This window comes from Poecilia formosa, unplaced genomic scaffold (assembly GCF_000485575.1).
Source record: "Poecilia formosa unplaced genomic scaffold, Poecilia_formosa-5.1.2 Scaffold32, whole genome shotgun sequence".
Lineage (NCBI taxonomy): Eukaryota > Metazoa > Chordata > Actinopteri > Cyprinodontiformes > Poeciliidae > Poecilia > Poecilia formosa.
Window position 1 is genome coordinate 197,945 of NW_006799971.1, and position 24,510 is coordinate 222,454.

Genomic DNA, 24,510 nt, shown 5'->3' on the forward strand with positions numbered 1-24,510 from the left:
TGTGTGTGCACACACAAATGTCTATTCATGCACCCACATCTGAACTAATGAGCAGATCTGCGCAACACCTTCCACTCGATCTTGCAAGGTTTTACCTGGGAAGATCGCATTTTTTAAGCGAGCTGGTTCCCTCTACTTGGTCTTCTGCTGGGATGAGCACTACAAGGCGCCGGACGTCCCGATGGAGTATGGTGCCCTGAACTTCCTTCACCAATCCAGAACATTTCACAGGAGGTTTTGGTGTATTTCCCGAACTATACCCACTTGGAGACACTTTCACATAAACATCCCGGACTATGCCCTTGCAATCAGGATTCACAGCAACAACTCTACCCATCTTGAATTGCCCCCTTAGTGCGTTTTGGTCGCAGAGCCAGACCACATCGCCCATAGCAACATTTCTTTCAGCAGTATGCCACTTGCCACGAACAAACAAGTTGGGACCTGCAAGTTGACTCCAGGACCTCCAAAAGTAGTCAACTTGAGTTTGTATTTCTCGGAGCCTTTTAAAGGGATAAGTGGTATAGTCAAATGTCTTGAAATCTCCACTTTGTGTAGCTCGACCGAGCAACAGGGTGTTTGGAGTGATGTACTGTATTCGATCTTCATGGCTCTGTACTCTAGCATCAATAGGTCTTTTGTTGGCTAGATTGGCAGCTAGCTTAACCGTCGTAAGAAACTCACTGAAGGTAAGGCCTTCCACTCTGCCAAGACTTTGGAACGCTCTTTTAATGATCTTGACAGCAGCTTCAGCTGCGCCGTTGCGATGTGGTGAATCGGCTGGAAGAATTTTCCATGTCCAGTGAGTCCCATTTTTTGCAGCATACTCTTCAAGTGAAAATTTGTCTTGCTGTCTCAGGTAAGCATACATTTCTTGCAGAATGGGTTTTGCCCCAATAAAGTTCGTACCTGGGTCAGACCACACCTTCTGGGGATGACCTCTGATGGACGTAAACCTCTGGTAGGCAAGTATGAAGCTCTCTGTAGATAGTGTGTTTGCCAGTTCAACATGAATGGCTCTACTTGCCATACAGCAGAACAACACACCCCAAACTTTCATGCTTACTCTTTTCTTGACGTCATCTTTCACCTGGTAAGGGCCAAACAAATCAACAGATATGAACTGAAATGGTGCACTTGGACTAGACCTTTCTTCAGGCAGATCCCCCATTATTTGCTGACAGGTTTTCGCTCTCACCTTTTTGCACAATACACACTCATCGACAACTTTTCTGGCAATGACTCGTCCTCTGATGACCCATGCTTTCTTCCGCATATGCAACAAAGTTCCTGCCACTCCATCATGTCCTTCACTGTGTGCTGCTCGGGCTAGAAGAGTAGAGATCCAAGATTGGAAAGGCAACAGAGGAACGGCTCTGTGGTCCTCCTTAAAAGTCTGAACTCTGCCACCACACATCAAGAGCCCGCTTTTTCCATCTTTGTAGACAACCAGTCTATCAGTCGTTGTGGTTGGAAATTGTACACCTTCTTGTGCTGCCAGGCATAGATCTCTGAACACATCTTCTCTTTCGCCGACTGTAATGACACCAGATAAAGGGACCACCTCCCACTTTTCTTTATCTGTGACCTTGACATGCAGGAACTTTTTTGCTGCTCTCCAAATCCATGCAACTACTCNGTTTCATTCATCAACACAGAAACCAGTTAATCGAGAAGATAACATTTCTACCTTTGCATGTTGTCTTGTTTTCTGATTGGTACCACAAAATGATCAACTTGGTTTTTTGAGACTTTAAAGACTTTGTGGTAAGCTTGTTCAATCAAAGTTTCATGTCCCTTAAAAAATATCTCAAGTCAAGTTATTTCTTTTGGAAGAGAAGATTTTGACCCGTTTGATCATCCAAATATGTATTTTGTTTTTATTTTTCATTTGTTTGGTCTTTATACCATTTTTCAGACCTACTTGGTTTTGGCCATTTTTGTTTCTCTTAAGAAAAAGCTGGTAGATGGAGGCATGTAAACCATTCAGACACAAACAGTAGTAAGTTGTTTTATTTTCTGATTTGGAATCAGGTATCAGCACATCCAAGACCTCATTCCTTTCTTCAAGTGTAAGTTAGGAGAGTTTGGGTCGGCATTGGAAAGCCTCTTTCCCCCAGTAAACCCCCCCGCCTCCCGCTTCACTCCGGCCATTTTCCTCCTCTTCCTCCGGATATTTGAGACGGCGACGGCACCGAGGCTGACGGTCAGCCAGCTGGAGCAGCTCTGCTTCTCTGAGGCATCCTGGGAACCGATTAAAGGTCAGAAAAGGATTGTTTGTTTTGAATAAAATGTGAAGAGGAATGGTTTTAACACGTCTCCTGTGTGTAGATGCTGTGCCACTGAAGAGGTCTGAGCTGGTGAAGTTTGCTCTCAAAGCCCAGAGATGCTCCTTGTCGGTCTACTCGGATGTAAGTCTGCAGCTCCTATTTCTGATGAAATGTTTCATGAATATCTGGCGTATCGCTATGCTAAAAGAAAACACTCTCCAGTTGTCGTGGTTCACGAGACAGAAAAACACAAGTTAATTATATCTTCAAGTGTAAAAACTTTAATTTAAACTATGATTAAAAGGAATAGAGAAGCTGTGTGGGGGGAAAAACAAAGTTTACCATTTTCCTAATAGTTAGAACGACCTTTACCATCACTAACTCTTGTTTGATTTTATCTGAATAAAATTTGATTGAATTTTAGCCCAAATTTCTTTAAAAAAAAAAAACATTTCTTTATTTCATTGAGATTAGCATGCACTGATTTTTAAATGACTTTTTTTTTAAGCTTATTGTCTTCTTGACTCTAGAACTCTAGAGTTCAGGTTAACTGTAACTAAGGCCTGTAGCGTCCAGCTGGAGTTCCCAGGTCTTCAGCTCTTCTGCGTTTTGCACCTTGTGGTGCTTTTTCTGGAAAGGTCTCTCCTGGAAAGGCTGACTGAAATGTTTTATGCTTGTAAAAATACTCAACTGTTGTAAAGTGGCCTGATGGGGGCGCCACATGGCTCAGTGACAAAACCGTTTTTCTCGTTTGATTCTCAGCTCCGGCCGCTTTTTGCATGTCTTTCTCTTCACTGTCTGCCACTAGAGGCAACAAAACCTTAAAAATGGGGGAAGAAAAAAAACTGTTCTGAGGACAAAGCTTAGAAGAATACCTATAAAAACAAAACAAGAACCAAAAATGTTTTTGGACAATGAGACCAGAAAACATGAACCTACTTTCCTGGAGTCATCCAGAGTCTGAAACACCTTAACCAAACAACCAGGACTGAAAACATTAGTGTACTGCAGATTTTCTGTAAACTTGTTTTATAAGTTCCTTTTTGTCATTTAACTTTTCTTCATCATTGAATTTGTAGTAAATATTTCTTTTTATATGATGACTCTTTCTCTTATTATCTATTATAATTTTTTCTGTATTGTAGCCTTCTCCTGCTCTGCATCTGTTCCTTTATTGTAGTGAAAAGCAGCTTGACCTTGTGTTGACCTAAGTAATGTCCCAGGGCATTACTTAGTGTTTCACATACAGATTTTCCAACTTTGCTTTATTTTTTTGTGGAAAGAAATGACTAACCCTAATATGTCTTGTATTTATATCCTATAAACTGTGGCAAGGCAGTTGGACAGTTTGACTGATTTGTGTCCGATTCTCTCCTGCAGCCTGAGTGTTGGGCCAGTTTACTGAAAGTGGTCTGCTCTCCTCATGGCTCTCCGACTGCCCTGCCCATACCCAGCCAACAGTTTCTATACGTATGTTCTTCAGTTTTAATAATTGCTCCTGAGACTCGAGATCTGCTATCGATTCATGCTAAATGTCTGAAGTTTACCCGTCTTATTCCTGATGGTCCAGGAGTCGCGGGATGCCGTCATAGACCAGCTCAACCAGCAGGGTTACAACATACAGATTTCCCGCTGCTTTCTCAGGGTAAGTTTGCAAAGATATCCGTATTAAATATGTGATTCATTCATACTGCTGTGGTAACGGGTCGTGTGCTTTTGTCCACAGACATACCCAGATCAGGCCTTGTTGCTGTTGGTAACAGGAGCCTTGGGTGTCAGAATCCTTCAGGGTTCTTTTAGTCCAGCTCTGCCTGTTCTCAATGCTTATAAGGTAATATCTCCCCATATGAAAGCAACGTGCGCTTGTTGCTGTTGACGGTGTGACTGGCCTCCGGTCAGCACTAGCAGCTGAACACAGACAACAGGAAGCCTATGATAACCAGAGCTTATTGTTGCTTTAGATTAGGTTTTGTAGGAAGCTGATGATTTGATTAGCATTTTTATGCTAAACTTTTAGGATGATTCACACTGACCTGTTTTTATTTTTATTTACTTATTTTTGATTGCAGCTGTTTAATATAAAAGCTACATTTTAAAATATCCATTTGACAAACATATAATGAATTTTGGGGCAAATGCAGAAAATACATTTAAGATAATATTCCTATGTGACTTATAAGTCTGAACTATTATTAAAACTTGATGTAAGAAAACATTGTATTTATTTTTTAAACTGAAGCGTGTTAACTAACCATTTTGGTTTTTGGGTTTGATTCCGTGTTGCAGGACAACCTGTGGGCCTTTCAGTGGCTGTGTGACGGCATGACGTCCAGTCAAGACCGTCTCCACTCCTTCCTGAAGGAGATTACACAGAAGCCGTCAAACACACCAGGTATGAGGACATGTTGTCATGGCGATGAGCCAGAGCTCTGTCCTGGGCCTTAAGTCAAAAATGTTTACAGCTGGCTGCAGTGCAGTCCATGTTGGCTAATTATTGAAGTACCACAGATTCAGAAAACATTTTCAATAAAATCATGTTCAGATACAAATATTGAAATTTAGAGTTTTTGTTTGTTTTTCCCTTTTGCCCGACAACTCAGACTGAATATATAATCTATAATCTGTATTGGTAATAAAAAATCATTAGTTGTGTTGAGCGATTTTTATTTATATTTATATATTTTTTATATTTATTTTTTCTTTCCTTCTGAAGCAAAATACATATGTCATTGTTTGATAGGCATGTTTTTCTATTGTTTTCTATCATTTGAAATGGTCGTTGTAGTTATTATCATTTATTACTGTCATCAGATTCATTCTGACTTTTATGGTTGGGTTTATCCTTTTTGGGGGGTTTTTGTGGTGGAATACCCCTTAAAACTTTGACTTTGCCTGTGTCATCCCGATGATCCAGTCTGATTCAAATATAGTTTTCGTTATTGTAACAGATATCATAAACCTTCAGCTCAACATGGAGGTTATCAATGTTCTTATCAGTGATGAACAGAGCTCAACAGCAGAGACGTGCCTGGAGCTGGAGGCCAGCGGCCCAGATCCTGGTCCTGACCGCTCAGTCTGTGTGGTGTGTGCTCATGGTGCACATGTGAGTGGACACAGCTGTTTGTGTGCTGGAGCATATTGTTGACGGATTCAGTTCCTAAGAAGGAATTTCCCTTTTCAAATTCTGAGCATGTTTTCACAGTGAAATATCAAAGTGAAATTTTTGTTTGGAAGAAAAATGTGTTTTTGAGCTGTACAGTTTATAAAAAGGCAAAAAGAAGTGAATCAGCTTCTGTTGCAGCCTGCTTGTGTTCTTTCCCCAATAATCTTTTCTCTTTGTCTTTTAACTCTGCAGGAAATCAGCTGGTCGTTGATTTCAAGTAAAGTTTCCTTCAGAGGTTCAGCTCTAAAGTCTCACCTGGATGATCTTGCCTGCTGAGCCCACTTCTTCCGAAAAGGACTGTTTTTTTTTTCTTCTTCTTTTTTTTTATCTCAATGTGAAGCCATGTGGGACTTTTGTTGTATTTCTTGTTTACTTTAAACACCATGACAGTAACGCTGAGCAACAGCAAGATTCTGCTGTCAGAATCTTACTGTTTCTGTAAGATTCCACTGCGCCTGCGGTGCAGTGGATGGTAGGAATGTGCATCAGTTGACACACAGAGGGAGAGAACTCGTTACTCTTTCACACTTTTACCATTTATTAAACTAAACAATTCCCTCAATTCTCTTAATGTAATTTAATGAAACTGGTTTTTGATGTGCTGTACAATAACACTGGTTTTAGACCATAACATATGTTGCTTTATACAGTTTGAAAATCAGTCAACTATTTAAAAAACAATTTAGACAAAGCTTAAAAGATAACTTTAAAAATTAACTTTAGAACAGACTAATACTGAAATTAAAAGTTCCTATGCAGGTCTGACTTGCAGACATGCACAGCAAAAAGATCAGTTCAGATGGAAAAAGAATTATTTCCATCCTTTATTTTCTGTCTCATTAATGTATTCATCCATTTGACTTTGTTTTTTCTACTTTCATATTTAAAACCTTGTTCCATGTTGTACAGTAGTATTCAATCTACTTTAAAGATCAACCAAATATTTGCTGAGTGGACATGAATTCTGTTTCTGTTCCTGTATAATGATTTTCTTTCATGTTCATAAGGACTTGTACTGCCATCAGTGTTAATGATTTCTGAGATAATCTGGTTTAATAAATGACTCCAGTGTTTGGCCTTCTTTTTCTCTGACTTTATTTTCAAAGTAATCATCCACAATAGAATATATCACATTTATTACATATACAAATAAAATATGTTCAAGTAATTTTGCATTCTTTAGCTGCGGTTTGATTTTTAAGGCCAAAGTAATGTTAATATATTAATAGGTTAAAACTTTTACAGTCAAAATTTGGCTAATTCTTCAAAATGGAAAATTTTCAGTCATTGTTAGAAAAAGTTTATTTTATGCATTAAAGTTAGGAAGCACAACACTTATGCGGATGCAAGTTGCTGACAGTCAGTGCTAAAAAAATGTCTTAAAAATAAACCCTCAGTTTTAGGATTCCCTATGCTCTGGATTTGATTAAATAAATCTGGAAAATGTTACAGATTTGAGGTTTTCTCTGATTCACTTTTACATTGCCTGTAGTCATGACATTTATACTTAGGGGTGCATAGTTTGACTAGATTAAATGATCAAAATGACAAAAAGATTTTTGTTCTGAAAAAAAGGAAATTAGTCAAAAACAAGCAGAAGTCACAGTACCAGACTAACTGAAACCATACGGTGTACAGGTTATCTTTGCATTGGCTTATTTATTGATATGTATGAATTTATGATGGAGGTATAATTTAATTTTGATGGACTGGCGACCTGTTCAGGGTAGAGGTCTGCACCAGCTCCTTCATGTCCACCTCCAGGTCAAGCTGATGGGTGGAGACAGTTAACATTCATTTTTGTTTGAGTCTTAAATGTGCACATATTTATATTAATTTGAACAATCCTTTGTGCACATACAGCAGCTGCTAATTACAACTAAGGCATTGTATGGACTCGGAGGGCAGGTACCAAAATAAAAGCATCCTGTGAATCTGCTCTGCTCCTCAGTTTATGTTGGATATGTGTTCCTGTGAAGCTGCACTGAGCTGTAGGAAAACCTGAAAGGCGGCGGTCCGTGTCCGGTGTGGCGCTGTGCGATCAGGTCAGTCAGAAAGTGCATCACTTGAAAATCATTTTCACTGCAGCAGAGTTGTGGTGCTTGCTGTGAGTCCTTTTCCTCGGCGATGGCTCTGTAACGCTGGGAAGCAGCGGTGAAGGTCTGCAGCAGCACCCGGTTGGCCAGCGCAGTCAGGCAGCTCTCCAGGTGCAGCAGGTAGGTCAGGCCGCGGCTGATGCCGGTGTGAGGGCTGGCTAGGAAGCCGGCCAGGGATCCGGCGTATGAAGGACAGCGCAGCGTCTTCTGATCCAGGTCCAGCACAGCGATGTAACGACTCAAGTGAGTCAGAGACTGAAGGATGGAAGAGGATGCACTGGAAGACGATCTGGAGAAGAAAACCAAGCAGGATCTTATGACATATAAAGGTATGAAATTCTTGCAGATGAAACTTTGCCTCTGAATTGACTCGCCTATTTAAATGTTTTCTCCGGTGCAACAATAGTTACTGACCTCCTTATATGCACACGCATACAAAAGTTTCATGCAGTTTAAAAGCTGCTATTTGTCTAAGAAAGGTCAGCTTTATCTGGTCATGAATACCTGAATTAACAAATTTGTGTGGAAGGACTTAAGAAGGATTACAAAATCTTCTAAATGCATTGATTGGTACTAGAGGTGCACCAATTTATGAGCGCCAGTTTCCTTAATTTTGGGAGATCGGTGATCGGCCGATTCTTCCATGAGAAGTTGATCTTATTCTCTGATCTTATCTGTTTCAACAAAGGTCTAAAAATCAGCTGCTGTCTTCTTCTGCTCTCCTGTTAGAGGTTTGACTGTTAGATCGGCCACCAGCTCATGTCTGCACGTCATCCTCACTACTGGCAACTTTCTTGCTATATTTAACAACATTTCAGACAAAATAAATTGCTACTGTTTTGTCGACGTGTCAAGCTTTATAAAGATTGATAATTGGCCAGAAAACTGCAATCGGTGCAGCCTTAGTTTATATCAAAAACTTCTGGGACAGGACACATATTGTCTCCTGACAATATGTGTTACTGTGACAGGCAGCACCAAACCACAAGAGGCAGGAGGAATTAATAATGTCAACAAACCAATGCAGAGATATGGTCGAGTCACATAACAGTCACCTGTGTATTCCTACGAGCCTCCAGGTGAGCAGGTCGGTCAGCTGGAGGGGCGTGGCCAAACATGACATCACAGCGCTCCCATCAGCACCAGGAGCTGGCAGGAAGAGCCTCAAGCCGTCCACCAGCTTCCTCACCAGCTGCTCGTCTCCTCCGATGACAACCAGTGGCCGGCCAATCAGCAAACAGAAGATGGCATGCTGGGAGAAGGAGAGCTGCTTGATGAACCTGAGGGCTCGCAGGCCAGCCCTTCTCCTCTTCCTTTTCTTGTCCACACATGTGCTGGTGAGGTTGGCTGTGGTGGGAGACGGTGGCTCTGAGCTGCTGGTGAAGCTGGTGCAGTCAGAGAACTCGTCCACGCTGAGCAGCCTCACAGGACCGCAGGGCGGCGTGCGCAGAGCTCCCTCCGCCACGACGCTTTTAGGAGCCATTTTTACATGGAGGTCAAACACCGGCCTCAACTTCTTCTGCCTCGACTCCACTGCGTCTCCAGCTGTGTGGAAACAGATTCATCACATGATTACAGCAAAGAAAACCGGTAAGCTTTTTAGTACAGACCGGACTCAGGAGTTGGAGGGCTGATGCCAGCAGAACCACGCACTCCACAGTTTATGTCAGGTACAGGAGCTGGGAGGTAAAATCATCAAAAACCTTTTGAAAGATCTTGAAGTCCAAAAATCTCTTAAAAGATTACAGGAAGACCTGACTGCCTGGGATAAAATAGTCATATATGTTGTTAAATGTACAGTAAATGTGTTACCTTGTAGCAGTTTATTCATCTTGTCTTTATGGACTTCGTTACTCTTCTCTGTGAGTGAATTGTCTTTCTCTGGAACATTGAACATTATTTCCTCTAAAAGTTCTTTTCTTCCAGCAGATTCAGCTCTTTCCTTCCCAGCAGTAGCAGTGTTCTTCATCCTCTCCTCCTGGAGGACTTCATCAGTCTTACAGCCAGCTTCTGACTCTTCCTCTTCCTCAAATCCATTGGTCAGAGTGTGATGCTCTGCCTCTTCCTCTGTGATGGCAGACAGGTCGTCAGGGACGATGGACTCAGTCGTGCTGAGAACCTCGATGCTGTCCTCACTGTTGGCACGCCTGGCAGAGGCTCGCAGGCGCCGAATGCCTGCGTCTCCTGCTGCATGCTGGAGAATCACGTCTGTCGTCCCGACACGGGTTTCTGTGGAGAACACAAACTACTGAACCGACTGTTTTCAATCAGATCATTGCTGCAATAAAATGCAATAAAACACAGAGATCTAAATGGATCATTTTGGAAGTTTAATTACTTGATAAATTGCTAAAAGGCATAGTTTGAATTATTTTCAGATGTGCTTCTGTACCACTCTGCTGAGAAAACAAGGCACAGATCATTAACTGTACAATAGAAACGAGATGGAAACAACACAATAAACTGTTATCTACTTGATCTATGGAAAAGTCTAAATGTCCCATTTAAAAATCCATCCATCCATCCATCCATCCATCCATCCATCCATCCATCCATCCATCCATCCATCCATCCATCCATCACACTTATCCCTAGGGGGATCCTAAGGGTGCTGGTGCGGTCAACAGGGGGTCACCCTGGACAGGTCACCAGTCCATCACAGGGCAACACAGGGACAGATAGAACGAACAATCACACAAACACACACCTACGGATAAATCAGAGAGACCAGTCAACCTGACAGTCATGTCTTTGAACTGTGGGAGGAAGCCGGAGTACCTGGAGAGAATTAACGCATGCACAGGAAGAACATGTGGACTCCATGCAGAAAGACCCCGCGCCGGGAATCGACTCCATTTAGCACTACAGGCTGGATAGTTTCAGAAAACCTGCCTAGAGTCAGAGACTGATGCTGCTTCATATCAGACTGACTCGTCTCTGAAATATGATTTTTGACTAAACAGTTTATCATGTAAAATGCTTGATGACAGCCCAGAAAATTAGAACATCTATTCTTGATTGATAAAAGTCACAATCAATCATGCAGATATTAAAGATACCATCAGGTGGCGTATCATTTCCACTGACATGTAATGCAGATGAGGTATTAAGTATAGACTTCATCACCCAGGATTTTAAAATCCAGTTTTTGAAAAGCAACATTGAAGAATGTTAAATGTTATAACACAATGCTAAACAGCTAATTGTGTCTTGTGTACATTTGGATTGATGACATCACAAGAGGCATGGGACTTGAGATTCTGTCAAGCAAACAGCTTCTGAAACATTGTGACAGTCTGAAGCGTCACAATCAGGAATTATTGACTTAAAACAAGCACATAGTTATTGCTGAAAATATGTTTTTTAGTTACTTTCATCATATCCCAAGTGTGCTAAGATATTTGCACTAGAAATTAGACTAAAACTACTTGGTAAGGTTCTATGTTTTAGCAGTGTAGCTGCTTTTAATTTGACTCATAAGAGCCAAATTAAAAGAAATGAAAATACTCATTAAAGTTTCTCCAAAAGGCCAGGAGAAAATCTTTTGTACCGTTTAGAGATGCAGGTTTTTGTTTTCCTTCCACCATCACTCTAATAACGTACCTCTGCTGTCGGATACAACGGCCCATTGACTTCGGTACGACTTCTCCGTCCCGAGAACCTCAATGCTGTCGCTGCTGCTCACGCTGCCCATCATGTCTGTGGACGTGCTGGGGTCAGGGGTCACTCTCCCACCTCCCACTCCCTCCATCTTTATCTGTATTTCTTCCACACAGGAGAACAACTCCACACTATGCTTTTCTGATTGTCTTTCCACAGCTCCCACAGTGTTCCCCATGACCCTCTCTGCTTCATCCTCCTCCTCTTCCTCCTCAGCATCCACAGGGCAGCACAGCTCAAACAGGAAGTTTGTAAGTTTCAGCTTCCTGGACAGTAGCTGTGAGACACGATCAGTTCGCAGGACGCTCCTGTCACCACGCAGACGCCGCTCTGTGTCTGCCAGCTGGTTTTTCACCAGGGACAGGAAGTAGAAGTTGCAGAGCTCCTCCAGTGGCTTCAGAAGCGACTCAGACCTGCAGGAGGCAGTGGAGGGAAGGCAGGGAGAGGACGGCTCAGACTGCAGGTCGGCCGTGTCGTAGGGCAGGAAGTCAGGCTGCTGGAGCTTCCTGTTTGGGTAGGATGTGACCTGGCGAAGGAGCTCTCTGTGGTTCAGGATCAGATGCTCTAAAGCTTCAAGCTCATCAGCTCTGCCTCCTGCTCCTGTGGAGGCGTGTGTGTCCTGCAGCAGGGCCCTCCGTCTGTACCTGCAGCAGTCAGAGGGATTCTTCAGTCAACTCACAATTCCTCACTATTCAGAATTTTATCTCACACTTTGTTCTGAGAAATCAGATAAGCAGGTTTTCTGCACATTTGCTACACCTTCAATTCCATATGTCTTAGTTTTTTATCTCTCAAAAAGAACAGAATAAAATCAGAAAACAATGTATTTTCCATATCCAGGCTGCAAAAACATCAGAATGAGAGATTTAACCCTGAATGCTTTTTCTGAGACAGATCTAGCAAATATGAAAATATATATCTGAATATTTAGTGCTCAACAACTAATTAGACAGAAAACTTTTTAATTTGTACTTTTATCTTCTTCTTCCTGCTTCCTTTAAGTGTAACAACAGGATCATCTCACTCTGTTCCTTCTACTACACACATTTATCCTCCGTTGTGGACTTTTTTTCTCTTTTCCATCATATTTTCTGTCCTCCCTCTGCACATGCTCAGAATCTGATCAAATCTTGCTCAACCTGAGCTAACTAAACCTTTTTAACTCCTGACCTTGTATTGTGGCACCATCTACAACCAAAACACTGCAGTCTGACTCCTCAACCTGAAACCTGTAGGAATCCTTCATGTCCTGCTTCTCATTCATCCACATAATCTGTCTTCTTTTTATTGGCACTGCTAATTTGAAATGTGTCAACACAAACCGTTATAAAGAATTACTGCCACATAAATAAATTTATTTGAATCAATTGAACTAATTCGACAAAAACACTTTACATCTTTATCAGGCTGAACTGTGCCTGGAACCGTTTTGGGGTTGTTAGAAAATATGAACAATTACTCTTAGCTCCAAGATTTCTACAGATATTCCCATTCAAAATTCCAGATTTGTCCAGCATTTTGATAACATTCCAGACATTTGAGGACAAAACATTTAGTTGTTATAATCAGTGTATTATCAGACCGTAAACAGAGATATCTTTAAAGCTTCTGATGTGATACATTTATTTTGTTTGTAAAAAGAACACAGGTCTGGTTTAAGTAAAAGTAGGGAAATGATCTGGTTAGATTTTTTAGTGAGTGGAAGTTTTCTGTAACTAAACAAAAAAAAACATGATCTATTAGTTAAAAAGAGTTGAAAATTGTGAACTGAAGGAAGCCATCCAAATACAAAACATCGAAATAACATTTTCTTTTTTGTTAACAGAAGCAAAAAGGATTCAAATCTGTTGAAAATTTAACACATTTTTCAATTTCATCCCGTTGTGGAAAAGACTCACAACAGAGCTCCGAGATTTCCACACGTTTCAAGGCCCTGATTTTCTCTGGTGAACAGACAGACAGTTCTGCTGTACCTTAACCCTCACAGACATTAATATGCTGCAGAACATTTGAAAAAAATGGCAAATTTACCAACATAATGACAGCCAATTCTGATTGGCTGTCATTATGTGTGGAATAGAAGGATGTGGTTGTAGGAATGTTGCATTCTTTGTTTGACGGTAAACCACTTAATGAGGAAATTGGAATATTATTTAATAATTAAAAATAATTCCTCTTTTCATCATAGACTAAGATGAATTTTATTACCAACAGCAAAGTCTGTTTTTGAAAGTCTTCCTTTGATTGGCTCAAAATACCAATTTGCTTATTTATGCAATTTGTTCCAGTCAGCTTCCAGACTAATTTATTCAAAATGAATTGGTAACGTCCTGGTTTAATGCAACAATCCCAAAAAGCTGAAACAGCTGGTTCTTTAATTACTACAAACAAACAAAGAGGAACTTACTCGAGCTCCTGAAGCTTTCTCTGCAGTTCAGAGGAGAACGCTTGTCTGTTTCCAGTCTTCAAGCTGTCAGAGGCCTGAGAAAAACACTCGGACAGCTCAGAGAAGTTCTCCATCAGCTTGCTCTGGTCCGAACACACGTAGGCCATGCAGAAAGGTCGCACCATCCCCCGAGCCTCCAGGTCATACAGGGTCAGGTGATGAACATACGCAAACGAGTCGTCTGCTGAGTCTCCCAGGATTACCCTGGAGTCCTCGCTGAAATTGAGGCGGGGTCCAGACAGAGCAGGGGAGGTGTGACCCGGGCCGGACGCCTGGTAGTCCACAGACATAATGCGGACGGAGAAGTGGTTGAGGTCAAACGAGCCGATGATCTTCGGATTATTTGGTATTGTTAAGACAGGCTTTGGACCAACCTGGAAGACAGAAGAGGAGGATGTATCCAATTTATCACTGAGAGCAACAGATATCTAGATTCTTTTCTGAAAAAGTGACTTGGTCTGCTTTTCCATTTACGTCACAACCAACACCACCTGTCTGGATGGTAAGTTTTAAAGATTTAATGACCTGCTGCATTCTGCATGAACAAACAGGCTCAAACTGTTTTTGGTTTTACCCTTTACCCTAAACCTGTACTGATTCTTAACTATAAGCTCCACTGCTGTTGAGTAACAGAAGGATTTTGTTTCTTTTCTGATTTTCATTATAGCCATACGGTGATTCTATATCTAACATTACAATGTACTGTTAAATTATGTTGATGATGAGGTTCAGCTAAAAGCACAAAAAAGTTAATAAAGTTTGGTATTGAGTGAAGAAAAGAACTCGTGTGAGTTTGTGTTTGTGACTGGTGTTTTGTTTTAATGAAGAATCGTTTGAGGAACAGTTCTCTTTTAAAAAGGAGAAATACTTCCTGAAAAAGTGAAGTCCAATCCACAGCAAATAACTGTACAGTAAACTGTTTTACATGACATTTTATTGATATCATACAACAGCAACGATGATGCGCTTTTTTATTTCATTCATTTGTGAGATCATACTGCAAACAACCAGGAAACATACATCATTTCATGTTATTACATTTATCCATTCCATAAATCTACCCCACACACTGACATACAATTGCATGTCAGTGCAAGTTGTATTTGACTTATATTCTGTTTTTTTCACAGAACATAAGTCAAATACAAAACACAATAAGTCAAGTGTGGTACAATGCAACACTTTTGATTAGTTTTGATTTTACAGATCTGTGGTTTCCAGCTAAATTTATCATCCAACATGGCACCTAAAAATCTGAACTCAGGGACTCGTCCTAAATCAACACTGTCGATGGTTATTTTTGATTGCATTATTTTCTTGTTTGTTGAGGTTTCTAAATCTCATGAATTTAATGATAATTTATTGTTTTTGAACCAATGTTTTAGTTTTTTTCATTTCTGCAGAGACCGCCTCTGAGAGTTGTTGGATGTTTTCTCCAGCACAGACAATAAATACTAAGTATCACCTTCAAATATAAGATATTTTAGCAGGTTTCATACTTTGAGTGTGTCATTTATATACAAATAAGTAATTTGTGACTCAACACTGGCCCCTGCAGGAACCCACAAGTTATGATGTTTAATAAATCTGATTCTGATTACCTCTATAAACTGTTTCCTTTGTCCAATGTATCTTCTACGGTAGTTTAATTCTACCCCACTAATTCTAAACCTTCACAGCTTTTTTAGTAAAACGTCACGATTGATGGTGTCAAAAAGTTTCTTGAGATCAAGAAATAAACCAATTGCAAATTTCCTTTATGCATACTGTCTATGATTTCTTCTGTTAACTGCATCAATGCCACTGATGTTGGTTTCTCTGAAGCCACAGTCAGTCAGTTTACTTTTTTATCACATAGATAACTTTTTTACTAAACACTTATTATAGTATTTTAGGGACATATGTCTACTGTATAATTATTAAAAATTATTGACAGATTTAAACAAAGCAATGACTTTTGCGATTTTCATAGTATTTGGAAATGTTCCAATTATGAATGAGTCATGTTAATTCCATTCTGGTCCATTGATTTTTTATTCTTATACTGATAAATTATTTCAATAATTTATTTTTTGTCCATATGATTCAAGTACATCATCCTCCACCATTACAAAATATTCATCCAGGGTTTTGTCAAAAATAATTAAATTATTAAGGGCGAGTAGTATCGGAAGAATTCTTTCTTATGAACCTATATAATGTCTTCCATATTCCCTAATGTTTTACGAAGCCTAAAGAAGGATTATAATCCTTCTTACATTTTCTCATAATAGTTAATTTATTTTTATGGGTTTTATGTTTTTACTCAGCTTCAAAAGTTCTATATTTTATAAATTCTTTATGTAGATTATTCTTTTTCTTACATGCATTTTGTAATCCTTTACTAACCCACGGTTTGTCTTTGTGTTTTTGCCTATAATTAAAAAGGACAGTTGGACAGTTTTTATTGTGCAGTGATTGAAATATTTTTGAGAAATAGCTCGAAAGCTTTATCAATATTGTGCTTTACAATCACAAAACTTTACAGTTCTGTGTTTCCGAATAACACAACGGATTTAGACAGTGTTGATTTAGAACCCAATCACATTTTTAGATGTCATGTTGAATGACACATTTATCTGGAAACCACAGATCTGATGTTATTCTTTAGTATATGATGTTTGTGCCCTAAATGTACTTTCTGCAGATCCCTTCACGAATCACAAACACTGACAGATGAACACATTTATAAGAATTTACTTTCCATATAATTAGTAAATATATTGTCAACCAGAGTTTAATTGAATTTATTTCTTTATTTCATTAATATACTTATTAACTTATTAATCTTTTTTTTTCATTTATTCTACATAACCACTCGTTTATTTTATGATTTAATTATCCATTCATTCAATCACTTTCTTGTTTATTCTCTGTATCATTTGCTTATGTATTAATTTTATTCCCTATTTATTTACTTATTCATTCTCTCGTTCACTTATTTCTTGATTTAATCAGTCATTTTTGCATTTCCCTTTTCATTCATTTATTTCGCTATTTGTTGGTTTTTGTTTATTTACTTAAAAAGTTAATATATTATATTTCAGGCTGACTCCAATCAGCCTGAAATAAAGCGCTCACCTGCTCTGAGAATTCAGCCACCAGTATAAAGTCCCGGTGAAACTGGGCTGCTGTGCTCCAGGGGTTGTGAGGCGGTAAAAGGCGGACAGAGAACTCCTCAGGCAGAGTGTGAACCCCCGGTTCCTCTCCTTCCTCCTCAAACCCCCCGCTGCCGGTGAAGGGCAGCAGGTCCGGTGAGCCAATCATCTTCAGTCGGTGACGGCTCAGCCCATGGAGGATCCCACCGTTGACTTTCACCTTGAAGAAGCAGCAGTAACGTTTGGGTCAGCCACCGCCATGCCGCCTCAGCCTGGCTCTGTCAGTGAGTCAGCTGTTTCTGTTGGACAACATAATAACAGCCGGAGAGTAACAAACAAGCTGCACAGTTATTTTCGGCCATGGTACGACATGGATATGCCAGAAGCTGAAGCAAACGGAAACTCCGACTTATCAACTTATGAGCTGCGGTCTTTGACACGCTAAAAAAAACTTTACAGTGTGAAAATCATGCTGAAGTTAGCGTCTGAATTATAGCTTCAGCATCGGTTCTTCTGAAGGCCTTTCAAATAAAGGGCTTTTGAAGGCCTCCAGGCTAAAATAAAAACGTTAAACAGTTTGAGATTTGAGTGACAGAACCAAAAAGTTAGACCGTGCAAATAATATAATATAAAATATAATATGGCTGTGCAGTGGTGTAGTTGGCAGTATTCTTGCCTTGTAGCAAGAAGGTCTTGAGTTCAACTCCCTACCAGGGCAGGTTCTTTCTGCATGGAGTCTACATGTTCTCCCTGTGCATGCGTAGGTTCTCTCCAGGTACTCTGGACCCCCCAACCCCTGCAGTCCACAAACATGACTGTCAGGTTGATTGGTCTCTCTAAAATTTCCTTAGATGTGTGTGCATGTATATTATTGTTGTTTTTAATATTATTAGGCCCGAGCAGCAAAAGTGCTGTGAAGACATAATGTAATAGTGTTTATTATTATTATTATTATTATTATTATTATTAGTAGTAGTAGTAGTAGTAGTGGTGGTAGTATTAGTATTATTATTGATCTTTTCATGTCTGAGTCCTCACTGGATTCTCCAAACATGTTTGGTCAACTGGCCACTCTAAATTCCCTTGTGGTGTGAGTGCAGGCTGTATATATGTTTGGTGTGTTGCCATGGCAAACTCAATACCTTTGTGGTCTACTGTACAGTCTTTGCAAGTATCATCATCTTCTGCATGCATTTGACACTGAACATTGTTGAAATTTTGTGGTGAGTCACTAATAACATAATGACAATGGTCCCAAGATAGATCCTTGTGGAACCATGTGATAGTTTTGAAAAGTTTTCTTGTAGTATGAACTTTAACACACTGCTCTTGCTTTTTCAAATATGAACTAAACCAATAAGAGCTTGTTGTGAAATAAGTCACTTTTTAAAGTTTATTTAAAACAACGTTGTGACTAAAAGTTTTGTTCATTCCAGGTTTTATACATTTAAGCGTTGACATCTGAAAAGGGTGATTCTTACCTTTTTTCACCTTTTTGCAGGCTCTCTTTTTTCAACCTTAAGTATTGAACATCAATGGAGTAAATGTTTAGGGGAAAAAATGTGTAATAGTTCTTCACTAAAGCGGAAGCTTAAATCAAATACCAACTTCAGTGTCGTAGATTAGCTAGTTCCCTGTGGCTGCAGTCATGAGGCTTCCTACACAAACTTCGTCCCGGGATTTCTGTTCCTCTTTCGCTTCTGTTTCGAGGTAGCAAGCTTTCACACCCAAAGGAATGAAAACATGTGATGGACTGGCCTTGCGTCAAGTCGCATAAGTGAAAAAAAGAAATGTTTCCGCTTTTTCACTTTCAAAGCAAACAAGCCTCCTTAAAAAGAAAAAAGAAAACAGCCTGGAAACATAGCTTAGAGATTTTATAACTGCTCTGTTTACGGCACATTATGAAAAGGACCATTAACAGCGGTGTTCATTTCATGTTTTCACCTTCTTTTCAACTCCGTTCTAAGTCAGTTATGATTAAACTGATATCAATCATGTACAATCATTAGGAGTAATATGTAGCAGCCAAATAAGTTGAAAAAATGTTTTCAAGCTAAGAAAAATAACGTTCAACCTGCACTAAAGAATATGCGGATTCATTTAAATAAAAATACAAAATATTACATTTTACAGAGAGCCTGCAAAACGGAGTAAAGAAAACGACATATATATTTTTTCATTGATAAATAATCTTCCCATTACTTTGTGTAGTAGAGCCTGCAGCCACAGTTTGAGTCACATTCAAATTTATGGACATGTTTATTGTTTGCAGCAGCAACAAAAGCACAAATAACATCCTGATGACAGTCACATGTTAGACTGCTGTACTACTGCTTTCTTTAAAGAACAGGCCCTTCCTGTTCTGCATCGTGATTGGTTGTTGTTAACTGATCCAACTCTTTGAAAGCCTCCCTTCCTTGAGCTGTGGAACCTCTTACATCTTTGTTCATTATTGTCTTGCTCATAAACTAAGGCTGTCACTAAGCAACAGCTTAGTTATGACCCATTTCATTTTTTGTATGATTCTGAGGCTGTAAACAGAAGTTAATATTCAACCACCTTTATTGGTACATCGGTTTATACAAATATGTGTGAAAGACCTTTCTATTTCTCTGAAGTGTAAATATGACTTAGCTCCTTTTTACCTTAGACTGAATGATGACTGAAGTTTATCTTTGCACAGTGAGGAGGATGTTAAAGGCTTAAAACATCACAAAATCTCCCTGCTGGAGAACTTCAATGTTCCCAAGTCCATCATACACCATAGATGCCATCTACTTACTGTTTTTTGGGAGAGACAAGAGAGAAGAAAAACTTTTTTCTCGCTGTAGTTCCTCTCATCATGTCACCACTTGTGTCTTCTGGTTCTTATTCTAGACATTTATGCTTCTTAAACAAACAACCACTTATAACACTAAGTTTATGAAGCTCTGCATACATTACATCCTCATTTAAGTTTCCCTTTCTGCTTTACCTTAATGTCAGATGTATGGCTCCTCCTACTGGCTCAGTTGGTAATCTTAACAGCAGAAATTCAGTTATGGCTTAAATTAAAGTGGAAGTTTTTTTTTTTAAATGGGTTTATGACAGAACTATGATTAGAATTGTTTCATTTCTAGATATTAAAATTTCAAATAATAATTTTTAACTGGTGTAAAAGTATTAGCTTACTGTAAATAGATACTTTAAGATCAGATTTAAGATCAGATAAAATCCATGAACCTGGTGAGAAATTCATAAGCTACAGGACTACTTGTCTTTAAATACTGCATAAACTCCATCCCTTATAACAGTTTTTCATTCTAATGACAGTTGTGAGTCTGTTAGTATTCTTCTATAGTCATTTAATCTGTCATGATGTACTAAAAAGATTAGGAAGAAAACCTGACTGAAAACTGCTAAGTGGCTCGTCATGGTGGGTTCTTCAAACGGATTTTAAACCCAAGAATGGACCAACTATCAAGCAGGGTGGTAGCAGCATTATGCTGAGGGGTTGTCTCACTGGCAGCGGTACCTCTTCAACCTACACTCTTAGATGGAGCTCTGAAACTGGATCCCAACTGGGCCATCCCACCACAAAGGATCGTAAACTCAACCAATCACAAGACAAAAACCAGATAGAATGTATCAAGTATATAATAAACCATAATTGCATCAACATTTTCAATACAAAACCACATTTCCTGACTACAGCCATTGTTTGACCCAAGTCCATTCATATTGATAAAGCCTAATAAGACTGGGAGATGTTTTTCTTATTGTGGCGAGAAAAATGTCTTCTGGCTGCTGCTCTGTGGTTCCTCTGAGCCTCAGTCAGTCCGTCCACCACAGCGCCTGACTCAGACTGCAGCGCCGGCTGCTCTGGCTGCTCCGGCTGCTCCTCTTCCACCTCAGTGCTCTGAGCAGCTGAATCATTCAGCCACTGCTGGTAGTAACCACGGAAACCATCTATGTGCACCAGGTAGTTGTTTCTGGATTTGTACTGGGATTAAGCGAACAGAGAGGAAACCAATTAAAGAGGGGAATTATGAGAAATAAGCAACATCTGAAGATGACATTAAAGAGAATGATACTGGAAGGTGTGGAAAAACAATATTATTTAAAATGATTTAGGAAGAAAACAGGTTTTCTTCCTAATCTGTTTAAGTAGATCATGACAGAATTTTTTTTTATTTGTTTGTGCTCTGACCTGGTTGTAGTTGGGAGGATATTGTGCAGCAAACTCCAGCTGCTGGATGATGACCTCATTAGGCCACACACTCAGGTCCTTCATGCTCTTCAGGAGCGTTTTCAGGTAGATGTAATCCAGTCTCCGAGTTGCCCGGCCAATCAGAGCAGAGAACACATGGACATTGGGCCGAAATCCTGCATCCTGCAGAAACAATCAGAGATAAACAAACCAGTTTACTGCCTGTCAAGTGGTGAGAACAGCTGTGTGTGTATATTGTGTGCAGTGTCAGGTTGTTTAATAAAACAGTCAGCATGTCACCTGCATGTCTTTTAGCAGCTGCAGACCTTCCTCCTGCCGATCACAGCCTAACGCCAGACATCCATATGTCTGAATATTCAGGCTGACATTCCTCTGTCGCATCACACCCAGTACAGCCTGGGGAGAGTAGGAATGGAAACTATCTGTACACACACATATTTACGCATAACATATACAGCAGTCACAGCGCTTCACTTTTACCACATTTTCTTATGTTACACACAAATACCCTGTTATGACAATGCATGAAAGGTTTTTGAATTGTATGCAAATTTATTAAAAATAGAAAGCCAAGAAATCTCAAAGGTATTCACAGCCTTTGTCATGAAGCTCAGATTGAGCCGTTTCCACTGATCATCCTTGGGATGTTTCTACGGCTCAAACTGAATCCACCGGTGGAAAATTTACTTCATTGAACTTGTTTGTGAAATTCTTTGGACTTTTCTTAAAAGCTGGGCCCGTACAGATGGTAGCTGTGTAAAGTAACAGTAATTATGTAAACATTGTTTCATGAAAGACCAATATAACTTACACAGGTGGACAATAGCAACCAGTTCAGGGGAGCTTGTTACGATTTGATACTCACTTCGTTTCTGATTGGTTTTGTGTGCCGTTACCTTTACATCCTCTGGGGTGCCCACTCTAACGGTTCTGCGGATGGCGGAGTTAAAAAATGCAACGTCGAGCTTCACCTGATGCCGCTTGGCGGCCTTTAACAGCATCTGCAGGGACTGGTGGCCAGGCTCCATCATGTCGGCCAAGAGCGTCAGAGTTTTCAGGTCTGGACTCAGTCCGTTAGCCTCCATCTTGTCTAGAAAACCTTTAGCTCCACCAACAAGGGCCAACCTGTCAGAGGCTGTGTCTACAGAGCTGAGAGTGAGCATGGCCCCTCTTCTGCCTTCAAAAAGGTCCAGCAGATTAGGGGCTATAGAGTCGGCTACTATGTCAGAAGGCAGTGAGATGTTTTCTGTTTGCCTGATTGGCATAAGATGGGTGGGTTTCTCCTCTTCACTGAGTTTGTTGTTTGTCTGACTGTTACTGGGAGTTCTGTGTTCAAGAAACAACTGCCTCTCTAGAAGGTCTATGTCTGTGGCACCCTTGTAACTGGCTTCTGACGCATTTTCCTTTTCCCTCCAAATTTCATAGTCAGGCTTCAGCAGAACACTTGATGCTAAGGCTGGATCACCAATCCCACAATCCCTGGCTGTTCGTAGGAGCAGAGTATAGTTCTTTGAGTCTGGGACAATCCCCGACCGCAGCATCTGACGCCACACCTGCAGTCAACAGAAACAGCAAAACGACAATCTTTAAACAACAAAACAAGAAATGCTTTGTTTTGGACAGAATATTACTGCAAAAACTGATACATTCATTTACATTTTCTTCACACATCTTTATCAGCAGTGCCAATAAGTGTGGAGGACGCTATGTATTGTATACACTCTGGTTCAGTCAAAAGCAACTAAGTTATTTGGCATCATTTCAATAGAACTAAAAATATCCAATCAGTCAGTCCAAAACCTGCTCACTGCTCCGGAGAATCAGAATTACCTGCAAAGCCAGTCTGAATCCTGTGTCTTTGTCCGTTAAACAGGCCATCAGTAGGTAATGAAACGTCTCCTGAGTTACAGCGTGTCCATTTTTCACCATTTCCTACAAACACAAGCAAAACTCTTCAACAGACGCAACGCAATGTCTTATACCCCAACATGAGAAGGCAGCTGTCGTACCCGGAGAGTGTGAACACAGGCTTTGATGTGGTTGGTGATGGCGTGGGTCTTGAGCAGAGCGTGGTACGTAATGGTGCTCAGAGGGTAGTTCTGACGCCGGAGCTCTTGTTCCAGCTTCAGGGCTTGGTGGAGTCCGGCTTGCTTCGATGGCGACTCGGCACAGGCGTTGAACAATGCGGTGTAGGTTGCATCTGTTGCAGCCAGACCTCGCTTTTTCATCTGAAGGACACAGCAGACAGCAGCACACAGAGCTTTACAGAGGTTACTGACCGGGTCACTAGGAAGGTCTGTAAACTGGAAGGTTAGACTCAGCTGAGTATAAAAAGTTTTGGTATTGTCAATATTCTGGCTTAACAACCAACAAACTTGGCTGTTTGAAAATATTTCCAGTCAAATAATTTTTTTTTAAAAAGCACACAAACAGTGAGATTGTGTAACATTAAACTAGCACCACTTATCATCTGGATTCCTACACTTTTTCCATGTAAAAACTACAAAAGTTTTTCAGACTCAACTTGTCAGATTTTATAGTTCTTTTTGTTCATTTTAATACATAAAATCTCAAAATACTGGAAATAAGTAAGAACTACAAGGAAGAAAAGAAAAAAACAGGGGTGATGGCATGACAAGAGAGGCAGATATTAAACTGCAACACTTTTCCCTACATCGTTGTAAAGTTTGAAGGCCTTTTTGAGTTGTCCAGCTCGACCACAGCCTCCAATGAGCACAGAGTAGTTGAACTCCTCAGGCTGCAGCCGCTCCTCCTTCAGCATGTTGCTGCTGAACACATCCAGGGCCTCTTGCAGCTGCGGAACAAATAGAAACATTAATGCAAAGAAAAGAGGTGAGGAAAGTCGCAATGACAGCTCACTAAGGCAAACCTTGTTCTCTTTGATAAGTCTCTTGCACTGTAAGAAGTACCAGTAGGCAGTGTTTCTCCTCACAGTCCTTCTGTGGGGTTTCTTCTGCTCCTCTGCCTCCTCATCCTCCTCCATAAAATCCTCCCGGTATCGCAGGTTCTGGATGTCCGGGCGGCTCTTCCTGAACGACCTCCTGGAGGAAATGTCCTCAGACAAGGAGCCGAAGTTTTCCCGGTCAGGTGAGGCTCCAGGATCCGTTCTGACAGAGGCGGACAGGGACACAAACCTGACAGGGAGCCGACATGGAGTCGCTGAGAGGACTGCGAACCTGCGCTCTGGTATTCTGAGACCTCCGAGATGTGTTGTTAGAATCCCCGTCTCCGAAGGGAAAAACGAAACCCTGGTCACAGATATTTTACTCCACTCTCGTAAACACCGCATCACAACGAACATCTTTAAGCGCTATCACGGTGGTGACTCTCTACCTCTAAAATAAATTGAAAGTTAATTTATTTTAAAATATAAAATCTCAAATGTTGTTTGGAGGAAACCATGTTGACCTGAACAACCATGCTTCAATGACGCAGTAGTCCAGACCTGAAAAATAGATACCGAGTCATCATTTAGAGAACAAATTCGCCAGACTTTAGCAAACAAAC

At 40.3% G+C, this 24,510-nt stretch overlaps 3 protein-coding genes across 3 annotated transcripts in view; 1 reads left to right on the forward strand and 2 right to left on the reverse strand.

The window, feature by feature from the left end:
- LOC103136362 (uncharacterized) overlaps nucleotides 1-6,508 on the forward strand; it is a 10,488-nt gene extending 3,980 nt beyond the window's left edge. Inside the window, exons 12-18 of the mRNA XM_007549565.2 lie at nucleotides 2,035-2,261; nucleotides 2,332-2,411; nucleotides 3,651-3,740; nucleotides 3,841-3,915; nucleotides 3,997-4,101; nucleotides 4,557-4,662; nucleotides 5,626-6,508. Of these exons, the coding sequence (XP_007549627.1) occupies nucleotides 2,035-2,261; nucleotides 2,332-2,411; nucleotides 3,651-3,740; nucleotides 3,841-3,915; nucleotides 3,997-4,101; nucleotides 4,557-4,662; nucleotides 5,626-5,654 (712 nt within the window). The 3' untranslated portion in view covers nucleotides 5,655-6,508. The remainder of the gene's footprint in view (nucleotides 1-2,034; nucleotides 2,262-2,331; nucleotides 2,412-3,650; nucleotides 3,741-3,840; nucleotides 3,916-3,996; nucleotides 4,102-4,556; nucleotides 4,663-5,625) is intronic.
- Nucleotides 5,752-17,244, reverse strand: smcr8b (Smith-Magenis syndrome chromosome region, candidate 8b). Its single transcript, XM_007549566.2, has 6 exons — nucleotides 16,756-17,244; nucleotides 13,597-14,009; nucleotides 11,133-11,833; nucleotides 9,342-9,758; nucleotides 8,585-9,074; nucleotides 5,752-7,818 (listed from the first exon to the last, which is right to left on the reverse strand). Exons 1-6 carry the CDS (start codon nucleotides 16,939-16,941, stop codon nucleotides 7,386-7,388), a joined length of 2,640 nt encoding a protein of 879 aa, XP_007549628.1. The 5' UTR covers nucleotides 16,942-17,244; the 3' UTR covers nucleotides 5,752-7,385.
- Nucleotides 17,245-20,390: 3,146 nt separating this feature from the next.
- On the reverse strand, nucleotides 20,391-24,510 carry ptcd1 (pentatricopeptide repeat domain 1). Its single transcript, XM_007549567.2, has 8 exons — nucleotides 23,873-24,510; nucleotides 23,657-23,797; nucleotides 22,992-23,210; nucleotides 22,813-22,914; nucleotides 21,879-22,535; nucleotides 21,262-21,378; nucleotides 20,962-21,144; nucleotides 20,391-20,754 (listed from the first exon to the last, which is right to left on the reverse strand). Exons 1-8 carry the CDS (start codon nucleotides 24,302-24,304, stop codon nucleotides 20,503-20,505), a joined length of 2,103 nt encoding a protein of 700 aa, XP_007549629.1. The 5' UTR covers nucleotides 24,305-24,510; the 3' UTR covers nucleotides 20,391-20,502.